Source organism: Narcine bancroftii, chromosome 6 (assembly GCF_036971445.1).
Source record: "Narcine bancroftii isolate sNarBan1 chromosome 6, sNarBan1.hap1, whole genome shotgun sequence".
Taxonomy (NCBI): domain Eukaryota; kingdom Metazoa; phylum Chordata; class Chondrichthyes; order Torpediniformes; family Narcinidae; genus Narcine; species Narcine bancroftii.
Window position 1 is genome coordinate 74,535,729 of NC_091474.1, and position 22,651 is coordinate 74,558,379.

Genomic DNA, 22,651 nt, shown 5'->3' on the forward strand with positions numbered 1-22,651 from the left:
ATTTACCTTCCTAGTCAGATTATTCCTGATGCATACTTTATACAGACAATGAACTGTAGAAAAAAAAGATTTTTCTCAGATAAATAATATTTTCTTCTGTTTATCACCTTGGTTTGTAAAATATTCAAGAAAAATCTCTGCTGTGTTAGTAATTTAGTAGAAAAGGTCTTAAGAGAATTGCTTTTTTTTAAAAAATCCACATCATTTCAAAACAATAGCCCCCCATCAGAATGGGGACCCTAAAACTTATGCCCCTTAAATATATACAAAAAGGTTATGGCAAAGATAAACAGGAACTTGGCCAGATAGGAACTTGGCTTTATAAGAAATATTTGTTAACATTAAAATTTTTAACATCTAGAAGATTTCCAAAATACACACATAGTATAAAAAATTCAAACAAAAAGGACTATAGTCAAGTAATTACTTCAGATAAATACATCAGTAAGCACAATTCATATATGGGTAAATACAGCTAAATACTCCAAACTGCTCTCGTCAGTTGATTGTCCCTTGAAAACCTCACTTACAAACTCACATACTAGTGGATATGCTTCCTGTCAGCTTACTGACAGGCCTCTCTTGGTTAACCCTTTAGGCAGTGATTTAATATTTCTGTCAAGCAGCAAGGGTGCAGGTGATTGGACCCAGTCTTTCTGCTGTCTGCTTCATTTCGAGCTCCAAGGGTAAAGTGCCTGAAGTCCAGACAACACATTATTTGTCTGAGAGGGCCCCTGCAAGTCATTAAGCATTTGTAATGTCAACACCCTGCAACACCTCAAAGGTCTGCTGTTTAGGCTGATCACTGTGCTGTATTGTTCTAGATATATTCTATATATTTTCCAAGAGGCACTGGATCATTTGGTGACTTATGACCTTTCACCTTTTGGAAACATCAAGGCCTGACTCCCACAGCCATTTTCAGGAAGGAGGTGGGGCAAAAGAGGTGATGGTGGGCGGAGGGTTGTCTTGCAGACCCCGTTGCTGCTGGTGAGCACGCATTTTGGGAGTGGGGATGGAGTGGCAACTCTACCTTTTGCGGGAAGGGTGACAACAAGTGCATGAATGAACATGAGATTGGGGCCGAGACAAGAAAATCTGCAGATGCTGGGGACATTGGGGGCCACGGACCAAGTGCTGGCAAATGGGATGAGTACAGATCGTTACTTAATGGTTGACATGGAGATCGTGTATCAAGGGGTCTGTTCTTCTTGAGGTATGACTTCAGGCATGACAAGTGTTGATCAGACCTCCTGATCCTTGGCTAGATATTTTATCTCTAAACTAGAAGGCAACAGGAAGGGATCTGGTAATAATATAAACCAATGCATTACCTGTTTAAACCTATAGTTCTCTTATCCGTAGCTAATCCCAAGACATTTCAGAAGTATTATTTCAGATTATAGTAGCATGAATTGTAACAGCATCACTGGCTGGATGGATATTTGTGAATCCTCATTCCTGAGGTCTCATCGATGTGCTACACTGTGTAGCAACAATGAAACAGAGTCACTCCCTCCCACTTATTTGCAACTCCTTCAAAAATATTAGTGTTAACAGGCTGGTGTCCTGAGGATAGATGCATAATCCCCAAGGAGATTGCAGAGGGGTATTCCTCCCTGCTACTTGTTACCAAAATAAAAATTGTTTCTTTTAGTGGAGTACTGTAAAAACAGTACATGTTCAAAGGATATCTGTGGATCACTGCAGATCTGAAATATAAAAGACTATTTCAGCAACAAAAGGGAGGGAACAGGATGTTGAAGTCATACTTATTTATCTGATAGTCTTCTCAAAATATTACACTTTGTGCTTTCTCTTGACGGTTGCTAACTGACCTACTGTGAATTTCCAGCATTATTTCAACATTGCAGCAATGTTTTTATATCAAAGAACTTGCAAGAACTTGTAAGGCAGATGTGGTTTATGATGTTGATTCAGGTTGTAAAGGGATCTCAGTGAATCACACAGGAGAAGGAAAAGCTTTCTGCATTGCACTGGGACAGGGAAAAGAGGACCTTTACTCGAAACAGGGATAGTGGACACGTACCTGAGGAGTTCAAACATCAAGAGAATGTCCAAAATAACAGAAGAAATGACAGGATGCTGTGTTCCCTGGTGTGGCAGCTGGTAAACTAGCCAGGGCTGGTCTCTTCAGTGCAGGAATATTTTTGATGACATGTTACAAAATGATTATCAATAAACCCCATTTCTGGCCCTGAAAATTAACTTCCACAATTAGAATCTTGTTACTTTGGACGTTATTGTTGTTGGAAATTTTAAGGCCTTTGTTATTCCAATAATTCTTGAAAAATATTATCTTTCTGCCTCTCAATTTCTTGCTCTCCTAATTCTGTCTTTCATTCCTTTTCTTTATTGCACATTCCATAAATGTTTGCCATCAAGTTCTATCCTACTGTTCACACCTCACAATTGAACTCATTAAGGGTCCTGCAATCTACAGGAGCTTTCCCTGTTCACACATACTTAGATCCCTTGCAAAAAAAAGGAAACTAGTGTCCATCTGAGACACTGCATCCCAAATCATTTAGTGCAAAAGTCCACAAGAACTTCTGTTGGTCATTGTCTTAAACATTTGTTGCTGTCTTTAAATTCAGAGGAACACATTTGTCCTCTTGGTAACGCACCACTACATGTCTCTTTCAGATTTGTCAACAATGGGCAGCACAGTTGGAGCAGCATTTAACGCAACATCTTTACAACTCCAGCGATTGGGACCAGGTTTCGAATCCCGTGCTGTCTGTAAGGAGTTTGTACATTCTTCTTGTGTCTGCATGGGTTTTTCCTGGGGGCTCTAGTTCCCTCTGTTCGAAATGTATCAGGGGATGTAAATTAATTGGGTGTACATTGGGAGGAACAGACTTGTGGGCTGAAATGGCCTGTTATTGAGCTGTATGTCGTATTTTTTTTAATACATTAATTGTGGTTCCGATTGATCTTTGTTGACAAGAAAGCATGTGACCCAGTTATTTACCTCTGTCTGGATATACGTAAGATGGCACAATTCAAGCTGTGCACTCTACTAAATAAAGCAGTGTCTCTGTGGGGATTTAGGCAGAATGTGGTCTTCTGGGAGGTCACATGATTGTTACTCAAGCTTCTGAGCTTCACAACACTTTAGGGTTCTTCAGGTGTATTCTCTGCTAAGAATGCACCTGAAGAAGAGGAAGTGGCCCTTTGATTTGCGGTTCAGGTGGCAGCACTAAAAGCGCCCCTGAAGAGACAACTGCACCGGGATGCGCAGCTGAGCACACTCCAGCTCCTGTCCCTTGAGCTGTCAAGTTAGGATGGTTGGCTGTCAGCCAGCATGGGCTATCAGCACGGGGACATCCCCTGTAGAATGTCCCCACACTGATCGCTCTGCCTCCCGGCGGGGGAGATGAAGGGCTGGGGCGGCCAGCGGGGGAAAAGGAGGCTGGAGTTGCCGGTGGTTGAATACAGTGCTCGAGTCAGGTACTGACATTGTTTCGGCCAGCCTCCTTCTCCCCCACCGTCTGCCCCAGCCCCCTTTACCCCTCCTGGCCGCCCCAGCCCCCTTCTCCCCCACCGGCTGCTCCAGCCCCCTTCTCTCCCGCCGGCCACTCCAGCCCCCCTCTCCCCCGCCGGCCACCCCAGCCCCCCTCTCCCCTCCCGGCTGCTCTAGCCCTGCAGTCCCCATGCTGACAGCCCAGTCCCCTTCTCCCCCGCTGGCCGCTCTAGCTCTGCAGTCCCCGCGCTGACAGCCCAGCCAGCTGCCCCTGCCCCGAGGTCCTGTGCCGGGGGAAGGGGCAGCTGGGAGAGGAGCAGCTGGGAGAGGAGCTGTCAGTCGCTTGCCAGCTGACTGTCATCCCGAATGTAGCCGCTTTTAGGTGGCTGCATTCAGATGGCTGGGGAGGCCACTGTGCTCGGCGATTATACCTCTTGGAGGAGGGTTATAAAGTTCGCCTTACAAGCGCCTCCTGCACATTCAGGTGGCCTCCCAACAGCCACATATTGCCAAAATGTGCGGCTTTACAAGCGGGACAATTGGCCACCTGAAAGTGCCTTTTGAGTAACAATTGGGCTTCAAAGGTTTGAAAGACCACAGAGAATTGTGAACGTGGCTCATGCCTCCCTCCCTCTATCAACGCATCTATAGCGGACCACAGACGTTGTTAATCAAACTGTGGGCTACTCTAGTATTGAACTGAATTTGCATGTGAGGTATGTAATAGTGAGGATTGAAGGGATAAGCACGTAGCACCTGGTGGGAAAACCAAACATATTTATGGAGGGTGAGGTGGAAGACAAGACAGATACTGCGGTTCAATACACAATCTCATCCTTCCCCACCTCTACATACAAGGCAAATATCCAAGGCACCTAATTATGCAGAGGAGCCAAGCAGCTGGCCTACTGCGTTGGACCACTGGGTGGCAAGTGACAGAGTAGCACTAGGAAAAAGGTCAATGAGATCCCAGTCTAAATGAGATGTGGGGCCACAGATATGGAATCTACAATCATCTTTAAAATGTCAGGAAGGAGAATAGTTTTTAAAAATGACTTAAAGATGAATTAAAGGCACTTAAGTGTTTGGTGCTGAAATTATTTAAAAGATATAAAAATCCTTACAGGATTTTAACTTGCTGGATGCTCCTTTTCTGTTCAATGGGGAACCCACTGAGGTTATCGCCATTGCTGCCCTGTGCAGAAATATTCATCAGTGCCCTGAAGAGTTAACCACGACTCTCTATTCTTAAGTCAATAGTTCATCCGACTCTTGGCTGTCTACAATACCAGACACATATAGTCAGTCATCGCTGAGACCACTTGCCAATGACCATCTTTAAATAATATTTTCACGATCCTAATACTGATGCTTATCAGCTTTCTGAAAAACAAAGAACTGGGGGAGGGGGGCAGGTCAAAGGTTGCAGGGCATGTACATTTCACAGCAAATGGACTTGTGCTATTGGCTGAATGATTAGCAATGACACAGCAGGGGATTGGTTTAAAGTAACAGCCTTGAAACCTGGTAGGTTGTCCCCTTGAACTTGTTCATGGTACCAAGTCTCTGTAAACAAACAGTAGGTAAGACACGTCGTTTAAGGTGCCAGTTCAAACTGCCATTGGTAATACTGCTTCTGGTAGTTATTTAATACTATAAATAGAACCTGGAAATATACACATAGACAGGCAAGAGTCACATTCTACCAAATTTAAGGCTTGTTAGTTGTTTGTTTAGAGCATGGTTTTGGTGAATTCTTCTTCTACAGTCGGAGGCTTCTCAAGGGTTGGAGGGGAGAGAGGCGGATGGGAGGGGCAGGGGTGCTGATGGTGGTGGGCATATCGACAAAGCCATTCACTGCACCCGGCGGCAGTAGTAGCCCAGAACCTTGCACTTCTCGCACAGATGCTGAGGATGCTCCTTGCTCTGATCTGACACGTCCAGGCCGTCAGGTTTCTCCAGGGGCCTCTGCGGATGAATCAGGATGATATATAAATGAAACATATGAACAATGACTCTTCAAAACAACCAATTTATTCTCTCACCTGGTAAATGTGCTGTTATATCACATGTTTATCAACATTTTGTCCATCTCTTAGTTACCTCAACTTCCAATTCACAAGGGTTATGTTTTATGTTGAAGATGTGTCTTTCAAACAAATCTGTCCCCTTTCAAGTCCCTTTGCAGTCTATTCCTGTCAGCTGAAATAAACTTGATTGATCACTCATCTCTGGATCACAAGGTTGTAGGTTTGAGTGCTGAACTCTGTAATGCTGCTCTGGGACAGGACAGAGGGAGTTACTGAGGAGATCCACACTCAATTCCACTCTGTGTCTCCAATAACTGGTTGCTAGAGGTGTCTGTGGTCGAGACTGAAAATATACACCTGTCGTTGACAAAAGATTGTGCAAGAAATATAAATCTTAAACATTATCGGCAGATGCTAGAGGAGGACACACTTTAGCAACTATTCTCAACCTTATTTTAGCTATGTCCCCTCACCAGGGCTCTGCTAAAAGTTTATGGGTCGCCTATCCTCCATGTGAAACAGCCAAGTTTTCGTTTCCCTACTTATCTACTATTGCCTATGTAAGAAACTTTAAAAAATATTCATGTTACCTGAGCTGAAAAGAAATCAAGGCTTTTACTTAAACCCGCTGTGGCCCTGTTGGGAATGGCTGCTCTAGAGATGAATTAAACATCCGCCATCTTCTGTAAATGACCAATGCCAATGTGGTGGGGGAGTGGGGGTCAGGTGTACAATTCTGTGGCATGCTTGGGGAGATGCTGCCTCAATGGTTGATTAATGTGAGAGTTTGATCCTGATGTGCAACCCTGTGCGGAGTTTGCACGTTCTCCCTGTGACCATTTGGGTTCCCTCCCCCTCCCCATTCTTGTTTCGTTCTATTTCCCAAAAAATGTGCAACTTGGTCAGATAATTGTCCACCATAAATTGTGATTAAATTATATGTTGTCACATTCCAGTGAACCGGTGCGGACTCGAAAGCCCGACATGGCCCATTTCCACTCTGTAAATGGTTATACATCAAAAATGTAGTGATGGAGTAATTTTGCGAGCAGACCAATAGACATCTCAGACCCAGAACAACAAGGAAGACATAGAACACAAGTGCAGAGTTATAAAGGGAGATCAGAGGCTCAGAGCAAGGGCAACTATTTGGAGTTCATTCAGGAGGCAGGTAACAGTCTCACTTTGTGGTGGTGCGTGATTCCATTCTTGTGAATTTGGGTGATGAGGAGTCTTTTCCAAGGCAGCGGGAACTATAGATGCAGTTGATAGAGGGAGGGAGGGAGGCTTGAGCCACGTTCACAAGTCTCTGTGGTTTCTTGCAGCCTTGGGCAGAGCAGTTCCTGTATGGTGGTGATACATCCAGGTGGGAGGCTTGCAATGGTGGACCTGTATGTTACATCCTAAATGTAGTATTACATGACAACAATGCAACCTTTACCTTTAATGTAAATAATTAATTGTGAATTAACTTTATTTTTGGTTAAAATAAATTTCAGCCACTGCAGGGCTGACAAGTATCAGATGCCATTTTCCATCATCACAGGTCAGACAGGTGGGAAACAATTTCCCATCAGGTACCAATATATAAGAAAGTTTCAAATTGCAAAACAAATCATTAAGCTGCAATGAAGTGTCCACACCAGGCTTAACACTGATTTGCGACCTGAAGTTGACATTGTATGCTTCTATTGATCATTATTTTATTCAATCTTTTTGTAAAACATTTTTATGTCTTTTTTTTCTCTTCTTTTGGTTGTGTGTTTTATATACCTGGGTGGCTGCAGCAAGCAAGACTTCCATTGCATCTATACATTAAAGTCATAGAATTCCACAGCATGGAAAAAGGCCCTTTGGCCAAACTTGTCCGTGCCAAACCAAACTTATTCAGCCCAATCCTAGCCATTCTCAATGGGGCCCTTCTTGCCTTCAAATCCTGCTACTGACATTTTTAATGTATTATAACATGACAATAAAAGGACATTTAGGTAAAAGCCATGTTTTCTTTCGACCTCGTGTAATTTTTAAAAAAAATGCAGTCAGTGTATGTTCGGGAGAATGCAAAACTTAACTGCTTCACAGGGAGAGGGGCCCATAAACTTTGAGCAGAGCCCCAACAGGGCCACAGCCAATAAAAGGTTGAGAATGGCTGCTCTAAAACCTTCCTGTTCATGTTCTTGTTTAAATGTCTTCTGAATGTTCCAATTGTGCCAGCTTCTCCCACTTCCTCTTCTATGGGACTACCAAAAGATCTGTTTGCACTTTAGGAACACCACTTTCTTTTCCTATGCTACTGACATTTGGTGACCTGTGGCCAGTTTATTTTCTGAGGCTGGGAAGGCATCCCTGGAACTCCACAGACCCACCTAGTGTCAACAGCTTGAAGCAACACTGTGACAGATTACATAGAAAATTTGAGTGTGAATGCAGTGACAAATCTAGACCCGCGAACACCAAGGTGAAGGTGTAATTAAAAATGATGTTGCCAGGAAGTAATATTTATGGATAAGAAGAACATGCATCATATCTACTGGAGCTGAAACAATGGAGGATAACCTTCCATCCATCCCTCTGAACTCAAGCAAATTTGTCTCAAGAGCTGGGAACACAAGAAACATGTTGGAAAAGTATCCTTTGATTGAGAGTTGTACATTGTGATACAGTAAAACCCATTACATGGAATTCAAGCAACCAGCAAAAAATTGCAGAAAATAAATAGGTTAAAAAATACGGAAGTTTAACTCTTTGAACTCCGATTTTCAGGGACTACAACAAGCGCATATACTCTGTGCCTCTGTTTTCTAGGATTGGCTTTCTACCCAACCACCAGGTGGCTCGTACTGGTGTTCATACAGTAAAGGTTTACCCATGGACCCAGACTGGAATACAGCATATATTATGAAAGGTTAAAAATGGGCAGAGTCCAAAGAGTTAAAATTGGCACACCTTGCTCAAAGTTCAACAATCCATGCAACCTCAAGCAACCAGAAAATTCACTTATTTGGCATCTATCAATCCCCATGGGTGTCAGATACCAGGGGTTTTACAGTTCTTTTTTTTAAATTTTTTATTTTTCACAATATAGATCACATTATTCAAGATGTACACATTTCTCCTTTCAAATATATACAGTGTCGTTTTCTCCCCCCCTCCCTCCTCCCCTCCCCCCCCCACCTCCCCCTCCATCCATTCAAAACTCTGAGTCCAAGATACATCAAACCCATCAAACAATGTTGTCACTCAACATTAACGAACAAAAACTTCCACTGGGTCAATTCTTTCCATTCTCTTTTCCTTTTGTCATTTTAGGTGATAGATGTCCCGGTACGTTTTCTCTATTATATTCCATGTATGGCTCCCATATTTGTTCAAATAATGTTATATTATTTCTTAAACTATATGTTATTTTTTCTAATGGAATACATTTATTCATTTCTATATACCATTGCTGTATTTTCAAATTATCTTCTAATTTCCAGTTTGACATAATACATTTTTTTGCTACAGCTAGGGCTATCTTAACAAATCTTTTTTGTACACCCTCCAAATCAAGTCCAAATTCTTTATTTTTTATGTTACTTAGGAGGAAGATCTCTGGGTTTTTTGGTATATTGCTTTCTGTAATTTTATTTAATATCTGGTTTAGATCTTCCCAAAATTTTTTCACCTTTTCACAAGTCCAGATTGCATGAATTGTTGTTCCTATTTCTTTTTTACAACGAAAACATCTGTCAGATACTGTTGGATCCCATTTATTTAACTTTTGAGGAGTGATATATAACCTATGTATCCAATTATACTGTATCATACGTAATATCGTATTTATTGTATTTCGCATTGTTCCTAAACATAACCTCTCCCATGTTTCCTTTTTTATCTTTATGTTTAGATCTTGTTCCCACTTTTGTTTAGTTTTATTATTTATTTCCTCATTCTCCTTTTCTTGTAATTTGATAAACATGTTTGTTATAAATTTTTTAATTATCATTGTGTCTGTAATCAGATATTCAAAATTGCTTCCTTCTGGTAACTTCAGACTACTTCCCAATTTATCCTTTAAATAGGATTTCAATTGGTAATATGCCAGCACTGTATCTTGAGTTATATTATATTTAGTCTTCATTTGTTCAAAGGATAATAATTTATTCCCCGAAAAACAATTTTCTATTCTTTTAATCCCTTTTTTCTCCCATTCTCTAAAAGACAGGTTATCTACCATAAAAGGGATTAGCTGATTTTGCGTCAGTATTAGTTTTGATAATTGGTAGTTTGTTTTATTTCTTTCGACATGAATCTTCTTCCAAATATTAAGCAAATGGTGCAATACTGGAGAGTTCCTATGTTTTACCAATTTTTCATCCCATTTATATAATATATGTTCAGGTATCTTCTCCCCTATTTTGTCTAGCTCTAATCTAGTCCAATCTGGCTTTTCTTTTGTTTGGTAAAAATCTGATAGATATCTTAATTGTGCGGCTCTATAATAATTTTTAAAATTTGGCAGTTGTAAGCCTCCTTGTCCATACCATTCTGTTAATTTATCTAGTGCTATCCTCGGTTTCCCTCCTTTCCATAAAAATTTCCTTATTATTTTCTTTAACTCCTTAAAGAATTTTTCTGTCAAGTGTATTGGCAGTGCCTGAAATAGGTATTGTATCCTTGGAAAAATGTTCATTTTAATACAGTTTATCCTTCCTATTAGTGTTAATGGTAAGTCTTTCCAATGCTCTAAATCTTCCTGTATTTTTTTCATTAGTGGATAATAATTAAGTTTATATAGATGGCTGAGGTTTTTATTTATTTGTGTACCTAGGTATCATATTGTTTGCATTTGCCATCTAAACGGTGATTCTTTCTTGAATTTTGAGAAATCCGCATTATTCATTGGCATTGCTTCACTTTTATTTGCATTAATCTTGTATCCCGACACTTCTCCATACTCCTTCAATTTCTTATGTAATTCTTTTATTGATGTTTCTGGTTCCGTTAGGTATACTATAACATCATCTGCAAATAAACAGATTTTGTATTCCTTGCCTTTTATTTTTATCCCTTTTATTTTATTTTCTGTTCTTATCAGTTCTGCAAGTGGTTCTATGGCTAACGCGAACAATAAAGGCGATAGTGGGCATCCCTGTCTTGTTGATCTGCTTAAGTTAAAATGTTTTGATACATATCCATTTACTGTCACTCTTGCCAATGGCCCCTTATATAATGCTTTAATCCAATTAATATATTTCTCCGGTAAACTAAATTTTTGTAGTACCTTGAATAAATAATTCCATTCTACTCTGTCGAAGGCCTTCTCTGCGTCTAAAGCAACCGCTACTGTTGGAGTTTTATTTCCTTCTACTGCATGAATTAAGTTAATAAACTTACAAATATTATCTGTTGTTCGTCTTTTTTTATGAATTCAGTTTGGTCTAGACTTACTATTTTTGGTACATAATCAGCTAATCTGTTTGCTAATAATTTAGCTATTATCTTGTAATCTGTGTTAAGTAGAGATATTGGTCGATATGATGCTGGTGCAAGTAGATCTTTCCCTGCCTTTGGTATTATTGTAATTATTGCTGTTTTGCACGAATCTGGTAAGCTTTGTGTTTTATCAATCTGGTTGATTACTTCCAGGAGGAGAGGAATTAATAAATCTTTAAATGTTTTGTAGAATTCTATTGGGAGACCATCCTCTCCTGGTGTTTTATTATTCGTCAGATTTTTTATTGTCTCTTGTATTTCTACTATTTCAAATGGTTCTATTAATTTATTTTGTTCCTCTGTTTGTAATTTCGGTAGTTCAATTTTAGTTAAGAATTCATCTATTTTGCCTTCTTTCCCTTCGTTTTCAGTTTGGTATAATTGTTCGTAGAATTCTCTGAAATTTTCATTAATTTCCGTTGGATTATATGTGATCTGTTTGTCTTTTTTCCTTGATGCCAATACCATTCTCTTAGTTTGTTCTGTCTTAAGCTGCCACGCTAGAATTTTGTGCGTTTTTTCTCCTAGTTCGTAATATTTCTGCTTTGTCTTCATTATATTTTTCTCCACCTTATATGTTTGAAATGTTTCATATTTTATTTTTTTATCTACCAATTCCCTTCTTTTAGTAGTATCTTCCTTCCTTGCTAATTCTTTCTCTATATCTGCTATTTCCTTTTCCAACTGTTCTGTTTCCTGATTGTAATCCTTCTTCATCTTAGTTACGTAACTTATTATTTGCCCTCTGATGAACGCTTTCATTGCATCCCATAATATAAACTTATCCTTCACTGATTCCCTATTTATTTCAAAGTACATTTTAATTTGTCTTTCAATGAATTCTCTAAAATCCTGCCTTTTAAGTAGCATGGAGTTTAATCTCCATCTATACATTCTTGGAGGGATGTCCTCTAACTCTATTGTCAATATCAAGGGTGAATGGTCCGATAATATTCTAGCTTTATATTGTTTTCCTAACTCTATCTTGTAAACAAGCTGATAACAGGAATAAATCTATTCTTGAATATGTTTTATGTCTATCCGAATAATATGAATATTCCTTTTCCTTTGGGTGTTGTTTCCTCCATATATCCAAAAGTTGCATTTCTTGCATCGATTTAATTATAAATTTGGTTACTTTATTCGTTCTGTTAATTTTTTTCCCGGTTTTATCTATGTTTGAATCCAAATTGAGATTGAAATCCTCTCCTATTAATATATTCCCTTGCGTATCTGCTATCTTCAGAAAAATATCCTGCATAAATTTTTGATCTTCTTCATTAGGCGAATATATATTAAGTAAATTCCAAAACTCCGAATATATCTGACATTTTATCATTACATATCTTCCTGCTGGATCTATTATTTCCTCTTCTATTTTAATTGGTACATTTTTACTGATTAATATAGCCACTCCTCTAGCTTTTGAGTTATATGACGCTGCCGTTACATGTCCTATCCAATCTCTCTTTAATTTCTTGTGCTCCACTTCAGTTAAATGTGTTTCTTGTACAAATGCAATATCAATTTTTTCTTTTTACAGTAAATTTAGCAGTTTCTTCCTTTTGTTATGTATTATTGTGTTATGTATTATGGTTATGTATTCCATTAATATTTAAAGTCATATAGTTCAACATGGCCATTTCATACTTTGTTTACCTTTCCTTTCCGTTTCCTCATCACCACCTTCCCTTCTCATCCATTTCTGCTTTCTTTCTTTGAACAGTTTATAAGACAACATTTTTAACACATCAAACATTCCCCTTATTCTCCTACCTAATATTTCTTTCACCCCATTGTCCCCTCCCCTCCCCTTCCTGAGTTGCCCATTATCCCTTGTCGGGCAACCACATCTCCCATCTCCATTTGGATTTGCGAATTCACTCGCCAGCGTCAACTGATTTTGCAGTGACCGTAATTTCTCCCTACCCAGCCCCCCCCAGAAAATATTTCAATTTTTATATACAACAAAGGTCACTCTCTAAATTCCCTCTTTACTCCTCTCTTCCCCTTTTTTTCCCCTCATTAATTCTTCTCTATACACTATATATTTTCTTTTAAATGCACATACACTTATGTAATATATGTATTATATATTCTTTGGCTTGGCTTCGCGGACGAACATTTATGGAGGGGGTAAAAGTCCACGTCAGCTGCAGGCTCGTTTGTGGCTGACAAGTCCGATGCAGGACAAGCAGACACGGTTGCAGTGGCTGCAGGGGAAAATTGGTAGGTTGGGGTTGGGTGTTGGGTTTTTCCTCCTTTGCCTTTTGTCAGTGAGGTGGGCTCTGTGGTCTTCTTCAAAGGAGGTTGCTGCCCGCCAAACTGTGAGGCGCCAAGATTCACGGTTTGAGGCGATATCAGCCCACTGGCGGTGGTCAATGTGGCAGCCACCAAGAGATTTCTTTAGGCAGTCCTTGTACCTTTTCTTTGGTGCACCTCTGTCACGGTGGCCAGTGGAGAGCTCGCCATATAACACGATCTTGGGAAGGCGATGGTCCTCCATTCTGGAGACGTGACCCACCCAGTGCAGCTGGATCTTCAGCAGCGTGGACTCGATGCTGTCGACCTCTGCCATCTCGAGTACTTCGACGTTAGGGATGAAAGCGCTCCAATGGATGTTGAGGATTATAAGGTAAAAACATCATGAGATGGGACCGGAGAAGGAGTCACCCAGTACTAAGGAGTAACAGAATGCAGATGTGACCTTGTACACTCAAGATAAGCTTTGCACTAACAAGAATGATGTGCAGCAGACTAAGAGAAGGATAGCAACAGTTTATTCATTGGACAATGTAATGGTATGATAATTTACTAAGTACGTATCCTGAGGTATAAAAAAAACACCACTTGCTGATAACGGCAGAATGCGCCTTCTCCAACTAACACTGTTAGTTGCAAGTGTTACAATCTGGTAATAAAGAACAAAGAACCTTGATTTCGACTCAGTCTGGTGTTTGACTCACTCATTCATGAACAAAGCAGACCTAACAGGATGGAGCGGAGACAACGCTGGTGGAAGCGTTCTGGGAGCCGTAGGTGATGCCGGTAGAAGACCCATGATTCGGAGCCGAACAGGAGTGTGGGTATGACAACGGCTCTGTATACGCTTATCTTTGTGAGGTTTTTCAGTTGGTTGTTTTTCCAGACTCTTTTGTGTAGTCTTCCAAAGGCGCTATTTGCCTTGGCGAGTCTGTTGTCTATCTCATTGTCGATCCTTGCATCCAATTAAATGGTGCAGCCGAGATAGGTAAACTGGTTGACCGTTTTGAGTTTTGTGTGCCCGATGGAGATGTGGGGGGGCTGGTAGTCATTGTGGGGAGCTGGCTGATGGAGGACCTCCGTTTTCTTCAGGCTGACTTCCAGGCCAAACATTTTGGCAGTTTCCGCAAAGCAGGACGTCAAGTGCTGAAGAGCTGTCTCTGAATGGGCAACTAAAGTGGCATCGTCTGCAAAGAGTAGTTCACGGACAAGTTTCTCTTGTGTCTTGGTGTGAGCTTGCAGGCGCCTCAGATTGAAGAGACTGCCATCCGTGCGGTACCGGATGTAAACAGCGTCGTCACTGTTGAGGTCTTTCATGGCTTGGTTCAGCATCATGCTGAAGAAGATTGAAAAGAGGGTTGGTGCGAGAACACAGCCTTGCTTCACGCCATTGTTAATGTAGAAGGGTTCAGAGAGCTCATTGCTGTATCTGACCCGACCTTGTTGGTTTTCGTGCAGTTGGATAATCATGTTGAGGAACTTTGGGGGACATCCGATGCGCTCTAGTATTTGCCAAAGCCCTTTCCTCATCACCCTCATCAGTGTCTATGCTCCAACCCTCCAGGCGGAACCAGCAGAAAAGGACAAGTTCTACACTGACCTGCGCAACCTCATCCAACGCACCCCTACAGCCGACAAGGTTGTCATCCTTGGCGACTTCAACGCTCGTGTCGGCAAAGACTCAGAAACCTGGCCAGGAATCCTGGGCAAGCATGGCGTCGGCAAGTGCAACGACAATGGGCGCCTCCTGTTGGAGCTCTGCGCAGAACAGCGGCTTGTCATTACAAACACCCTTTTTCAGCAGAGGGACAGCCTTAAGACTACCTGAATGCATCCCCGATCCAAACACTGGCACCTCCTGGACTACGTCCTGGTGCGAGAAAGAGACAAACGAGATGTGCTCCACACCAGGGTCATGCCAGCGCGGAATGCCACACTGACCACCAGCTGATTCGCTGCAAGCTCAACCTTCACTTCAAGCCAAAGCCCAGAGAAAAACCAGACTGGACGAGACTAGAATTAGATAAAATAGGGGAAAAGATACCTGAACACATATTATATAAATGGGACGAAAAATTGGTACAACATAGAACTTCTCCAGTATTACACCATCTCCTCAATATAGGAAACAAGCCTTCCGTCGCGCATGCAGCCATCTTCAGCGCAAACTCCGGGAGATCCAAAATGAGTGGTGGACTAGCCTCGCCAAACGAACCCAGCTCAGCGCGGACATTGGCGACTTCAGGGATTTCTACGAGGCTCTAAAGGCTGTATACGGCCCCTCACCCCAAGTCCAAAGCCCGCTGCGCAGCTCAGACCGCAAAGTCCTCCTCAGCGACAATATCTCCATCCTCAACCGATGGTCAGAACACTTCCAATCTCTTTTCAGTGCCAACCGCTCAGTCCAAGATTCCGCCCTGCTCCAGCTCCATCAACAGCCCCTAAGGCTAGAGCTGGATGAGGTCCTCACCCAGGATGAGACATATAAGGCAATCGAACAACTGAAAAGTGGCAAAGCAGCAGGTATGGATGGAATCCCCCCAGAGGTCTGGAAGGCTGGCGGCAAAACTCTGCATGCCAAACTGCATGAGTTTTTCAAGCTTTGTTGGGACCAAGGAAAACTGCCTCAGGACCTTCGTGATGCCACCATCATCACCCTGTACAAAAACAAAGGCGAGAAATCAGACTGCTCAAACTACAGGGGAATCACGCTGCTCTCCATTGCAGGCAAAATCTTCGCTAGGATTCTACTAAATAGAATAATACCTAGTGTCGCCGAGAATATTCTCCCAGAATCACAGTGCGGCTTTCGCGCAAACAGAGGAACTACTGACATGGTCTTTGCCCTCAGACAGCTCCAAGAAAAGTGCAGAGAACAAAACAAAGGACTCTACATCACCTTTGTTGACCTCACCAAAGCCTTCGACACCGTGAGCAGGAAAGGGCTTTGGCAAATACTAGAGCGCATCGGATGTCCCCCAAAGTTCCTCAACATGATTATCCAACTGCACGAAAACCATTATATATGTATATAGTCCTATACACACGTCTTTTTAGTTCGCAGTCTTTTGTACTCTCGTTACACGTCTTCATCTCTCAGTCTATTTTATAATTGTTCTGCAAATTTTCGTGCTTCCTCTGGATCCAAGAATAGTCTGTTTTGCTGTCCTGGAATAAATATTTTCAATACCGTTGGATGCTTTAGTATAAATTTATACCCTTTCTTCCATAAAATCGCCTTTGCTGTATTGAACTCCTTTCTCTTCTTCAGGAGTTCAAAACTTATATCTGGATAAATAAAATTTTTTTGCCCTTTGTACTCCAGTGGCTTGTTGTCCTCTCTTACTTTCTCCATTGTTTTCTCCAGTACCTTTTCTCTTGTAGTATATCTTAGGAATTTTACTAAAATGGATCTTGGCTTTTGTTGTGGTTGTGGTTTAAAGGCTAATGCTCTATGTGCCCTTTCTATTTCCATTTCTTGCTGTAGTTCTGGACATCCTAAGATCCTGGGGATCCAATCTTTTATAACCTCTCTCATATTCCTGCCTTCTTCATCTTCCTTATGGCCCACTATCTTTATATTATTTCTTCTGTTATAATTTTCCATTATATCTATTTTCTGAGCTAACAGCTCTTGTGTCTCTTTAACTTTTTTATTAGATTCTTCTAATTTCTTTTTTAAGTCCTCTACCTCCATTTCTACTGCTTCTTCTCGTTCTTCCACCTTGTCCATTCTTTTTCCTATTTCTGATATGGTCATATCTATTTTATTCACTTTCTCTTCTGTACTGTTTATTCTTCTTCTTAAATCACTAAATTCTTGTGCTTGCCATTCTTTAAATGAATCCATGTATTCTTTAATAAGAGAAAGTATATCCATTGTCTTGCCTTTCCCTTCTTTTTCCATTTCACTGTACTCTTCCTCTTCCTCTTCTTCTTCCTCTGGGTTGGCCATCTGTTGTTTCTTTGTTTTCTTTTTCTTCTCTTCTTTCTTGTTTTTGTTGTCTTCTATGTTCTCCTCTTGCTGCTGCTGTTCTGTAGCTGTCATTGCCGGCTGTGGAGATCGACTCCCCAGCTGGTCGCCCCTCCCATCGGTGTGTTTTTTTGCATACGCATCGCGCATGCGCGACTTTTACTCGGCTCAGCGAGCCATTTTTGTAGTCCACTTTCTACTGACCTGAGGGAGCGGGTTTCTCTCTCCACCGCGGGCCTCTTCGAACAGGTAAGGCCTTCTCCTTCTTCTTCCGTTGTCTTCTCTTCCTCTCTTCTTACCGTTGGTTTCGACTTTTCTTTTTTCGTCGCCATCTTCTTTCCACCTTTATATTCACTTTACTTTAATTTTTATTTTTGTGCCTTTGTGCTTTCCTTTATTTTTTTCAACTTTTCTGGAGAGGGCTGGAGTTCACCATCCGGCCACTACTCCATCACGTGACTCCTGGTTTTATAGTTCTTGATGAACTAACTGTGCAATGAGTTATCACTGAAGACCAGCTATTAACTTAAAGCAAGACAGTGAGGAGAATGTTTAAGACTGTCATGAAAACTAACACAAAACACAACACAAAGTTTTGGGGATCATTTTCCTGGGACAAGTGCAAAGTGCATTGGACCATCTGTTTCTCTAATACAGTAAAACCCCTGATATCTGACATCTATGGGGATTGGTAGATACCGGATAAGTGAATGTTCTGGTTGCTTGAGACTGCAAGCTGCGTGGGATGTCAAATTAACTGCTAATTTTAAACTTCTGTTTTTTTACCTATTTATTTTCCATTCTTTTTTTTGACAGATAACAGGGGTTTTATTGTACAGTGAAGTCCAAAAATCCAGACTCCTTGGGGATGGGCTCAGTCTGGATTTTTGGATTTTCCGGATTTTCGGGAAGTACTTTTAAAATTCAAATTTAAGGAGGAATAAAGAAGGGATGAACAAGTAAATGTTGATAGTTTATTCATTAGCAAATTCAGCATGCTTCATTTATCAAAACAAGCAGTTTTAAAGAAAAACGAAGTCAACCAACATGTTTACCGCGAAGCACCTGTGGCCCTTACACACAAAGTTTGAGAGTTTTCGAAAAGTCTGGATTCTTGGGGAGTCCGGATTTCTGGCATCTAGATTTTTGGACTTCTACTGTAATTTGTTCTTCTACAGCTCCCTGAGCGTCCTTGCTGCGAACCATTAGAGTGGGGAAGTGCCTGCCGAGGATAATTTATTAATTCAATTGAAGGCAAGTTGAAGGATTAATTGCACATTCTGCCTTGGTAAAATCCAGCAGTTGGAAGTAATGAGCAGGGTAGATGAAGAACAGGGAAAGTTTCAAGGTAAGACCTGGATTTGCTAGAACTCTGGTTGTATTCTCGCATTGCCTGGGGATTAGTTTTCCTCTGAATCACAAGGATCAGTGCTGAGAGTCGCTTTTTGCCTGCTTCTGGGAGACTGTGTACACAGAGAATGCAATCAAAATACATCTCCTTTTATTGTCAGGGTTGATTTGCTTACTCATGCCCCAGGGAGCTGCAGTGGACACAAGTCAAGATTCTCAAAAACAAATAGACTTAATTTACAAAAGAAGGACAATTTGGGTCCAATCTGTCCTGTTGCAGAAATATTGAGAAATAATTATTCCACACTGAATGAGAGGGATCTTATAGAAACATAAAATTATGAAAGGCATAAATAAAATAGAGGAAAGGTACATTGTTCCCATTGGTGGGGGAGACTAGAGCTAGGGGACATGACCTCAGGATTCAGGGGAGTAGATTTAAGATGGAGATGAGGAGGAGCTGCTTTTCCCAGAAGGTGGGAAATCTGCGGAATTCACTGCCCATGGAAGCAGTGGAGGAGACCAGTAAACATAGTTAAGACAAGGTTGGATAGATTTTTACATAGTTGGGGAATTAAGGGATATGGGGAAAAGGCAGGTGGGCGGAGATGAGCCGATCATCAGATCAGCCATGATCTCATTGAATGGTGGAGCAGGCTTGAGGGGCCGGATGGCTGACTCCTTGTGTTACATTAAATATCTGGTGTGGAATCTTTATTGGTTTTAAAAATATTAATTGTGGCAAATGCAAGCAAACACACGATCGACAGGCCAATCCAGGAAAATTGGACCTGCATCGATATGGTTCCTTGAATCCCTTAAGAAACTCAGCAGCCAATATACACACAGCAAACCCCCACGGACGTCAACGTGATGAAAAAAGAAATGTTGATTGATATTGGAAGGGTTAGAATGATTGGGGAGGCAGGTTGGCACAATATTGTGGGCTGAAGGGCCTGTTCTGCACTGTACTATTCTTTGTTCTTAATATCTCATGTAAAGTTTAGAACTCCGATGATTGCACCATTCTTTCATTACAAGACTACAAGGCTAGTTGTGAATGTTTTGCTGAATCAAGTTTGAGAGCAAATCATAGAACACTACAGCACATTACAGGCTTTTTGACCCTCAATGTTGTACTGACCTAGATATTCCGACTAAAAAATACTAAACTCTTCCTACCCCGTAACCCTCTAATTCTCTTTCTAAGAATCTCTTAGAATGTTTCACCCTCCACCACCGTCCCTGACAAGGCATTCCAGACACCCACAACTCTCTGAGTAAAAAACTTACCCCTGATGTCTCCCCTAAATTTCCCTCCTTTCAATTTGTAGAGACGTCCCCTGGTATTTGCTATTCCTGCCCTGGAAAAAAAAGAACTGGCTGTCCATCTTATCTATTGCTATTAGAATCTTGTAGACCTTTCATCCTTCTTCGCTCCAAAGAGAAAAGTCCCAGCTCTGCTAACCTTGCCTCATAAGACTTATTTTCCAATCCACACAAGATCCTGGTAAATTTCCTCTGCACCTTCTCCATAGATTCCACTTCCTTCCTGTAATGAGGTGACCTGAACTGAATACGTGGGGTCTCATCAGAGATTTGTAGAGTTGCAGCATGACCTCTCTCCTCCTGAACTCAATCCCCTGACTAATGAGGGCCAACATCCCATAGGCCTTCTTAACTGTCCTATCAACCTGTGTGGCAGCTTTGAGAAATGCATGGATTTGTACCCAAGGTCCCTCTGTTCCTCCACACTGTTAAGTATCTGACTATTAACCCTGTACTCAGCCTTCCAAAATGCATCACCTCACACTTATCCAGATTGAACTCTATCTGCCACTTTTCCGCCCAACTCTGCATCCTGTCTATATCGTTTTGAAACCTACAACATCCTTCAGCATTCTGACTTAGTGTGAGAGAAAACCACAATCCCATTGGGAATCATATAAAAGTTTGAAACTGGTTCTATACAAAACCATGCAATGAAATCTAGAAGAACAGGTTACTTAGACTCATGGAATATTGAACAAAATAAAATTTACTACCTCTTGGAAGTACAACATCCACTTCATTAACCAGTAGGTTTTAAGTTTGAGGCTTGAGGCTGACTGACATTCTTTGCACGTGCACTGTTTAAAGTTATGATTCTGATCCATGGTCAGATGTGGGGTAGAGATTTATCTCCAGGGAGGAAAAATGATCCTATTCAACTTTGCCACAGTGGAGTGTGCATTGAACTGAATATTAGCGGAGGGTGTAATGTCAATAATTTAAAGAAGTTCAACTCCCTTAAATCTGAAGTAGGTTGTGGAAGTCAAAGAACTAGGCGCAAGGTTCATTAAGCCTGCCCCCATTGATTACCCAACACCATCTTCAAACTTAATACAAATCTGTAATCAATCTGCTTCATAAAACAGGCCACAGCTTCTCACCAATGTTGCGAACAGGATGTTGTTTTGCCTTCAACTCCAATAAATGTTTCAGAGCACAAGAGGAGTGTTGTAAGATTCACCATTGCATTACGATGGGGCGGCACAGTTGGCATAGTGGTTTGCGCAGCGCTTACAGCGCCAGCGATTGGGACTGGGGTTTGAATCCCGTGCTGTCTGTCAGGACTCCCTGTGACTGTGTGGGTTTTCCCCGTGGGCTCCTGTTTCCTCCTACTCTTCAAAAAAAATGTACAGGGGTTTTATAGGTCAATTGGGTGTAATTGGACGGCAAGGGCTCGTGGGCTGAAATGGCCTGTTAAGGTGCTATCTGTCGAAATTAAAAATTAAAAGTAAAGATTAAAATTACCTTCAAAACAGATAATCTGGGAGAATGGGAATTAGAGGATACGGAGAGAAGGCGGGGACGGGGTACTGAAGATCAGCCATGATCTCATTGAATGACGGAGCAGGCTCGAAGGGCCTAATGACTTACTCCTGCTCCTATCTTCTATTTTTGTATGATCTGGACTCACTTACCTACATGAGGAGCAAAAGATAGTGGCCATTTAATTTACGGGGGGAACCCATGCAGTCAGAGGGAGAACATGGAAATGCCACAACGACAGCTTGTTTGTGTGTTGTGAGATCCCAGGACACCCCAATGAGATTGTATTTCATATTAGACCTTGAAAGCTACACTGCAACTTGCAACACAAGCCCTGTTAAACTGGGTGCATGCCACCATGGGTTTTATAGCATCTCACACATGGGTGTCTGGTTTCGGCATATACTTTGATTTTCACACCCCGAGGGTTGCTGCCAATTTACCAAACATTCCCATGTTTCTACAAATTCTCTTCAGCTGAGAATTTTCTGAGCAGATGTTTCGGAACAGCTTGATTTTATTTCTTGTTTGTCCACAGGCTTGTGCCAGGTCCCAATACATTCCACAATGTCAGTAACACATTTTAGGAATTAATATATTGGACCCAATGTTTAACCTGTGTTAATGCATTTATTTTTCTTCTGTAAGGATGGAGGTAAAAATGTGCTTGCTGTGGGCTTGTGTTCACTGTTAGACAGAAACACACGCATTAAAATGCATCTCAGTTCTGGTCCAGGTTTATTGTCATCTGATTGCACAAGTACAACCCGACAAAACAGTGTTCCTCGGTGTAAAACACGCAGACACACAACCAGACATAACACACATACAGACAAACAATACATATGGAAGACAAGTATTCATATAAACAAATAAATAGATAAATATTGTTGGATGAACATGAGAGTCTTGGATGGTTTGTGAGCAGCTCCTTTGGTTGTTCGGTATTCTTACTGCCTGTGGGAAGAAGCTGTTCCTCAGCCTGGTGGTGCTGGTTCTGATCTGTATCTCTTTCCTGATGGGAGCATCTGAAAGATGCTGTGTGTGGGTTGGAAGGGGTCCTCAACAATTTTGATCGCCCTCTTCAGACAACAATTCCAGTAGATCTTGTTGATGAGGAGGAGGGAGACTCCAGTGATCCTCTCTGCCACTCTTATGGTCATGTAGATTGACTTCCAATCCATTTCTCTGCAGCAACTGTACCACATTGTGATGCAGCCGGCCAGAACGCTCTTGATTAAGCTCCTGTAGAAGGTT

The 22,651-nt window shown here is 41.4% G+C and overlaps 1 protein-coding gene across 3 annotated transcripts in view; it reads right to left on the minus strand.

Moving 5' to 3' along the window:
• Positions 1-3,629: 3,629 nt before the first annotated feature.
• The window catches only part of zcchc24 (zinc finger, CCHC domain containing 24), a 180,262-nt gene continuing 161,240 nt past the window's right edge, over positions 3,630-22,651 (minus strand). The window contains exons 4-5 of one of the 3 annotated variants that reach the window (XR_011340177.1): positions 6,702-6,906; positions 5,366-5,455 (exon numbers count right to left, since the gene is read on the minus strand). Coding sequence is in view for 2 of the 3 variants with exons in the window: in XM_069885399.1 (XP_069741500.1) it covers positions 5,342-5,455 (114 nt within the window). In the remaining variant the exon portion in view is untranslated. Of the gene's footprint in view, positions 5,456-6,701; positions 6,907-18,267; positions 18,453-22,651 lie in introns of those variants that run through there. The other 2 variants (XM_069885399.1, XM_069885400.1) reach the window with 2 other exon arrangements.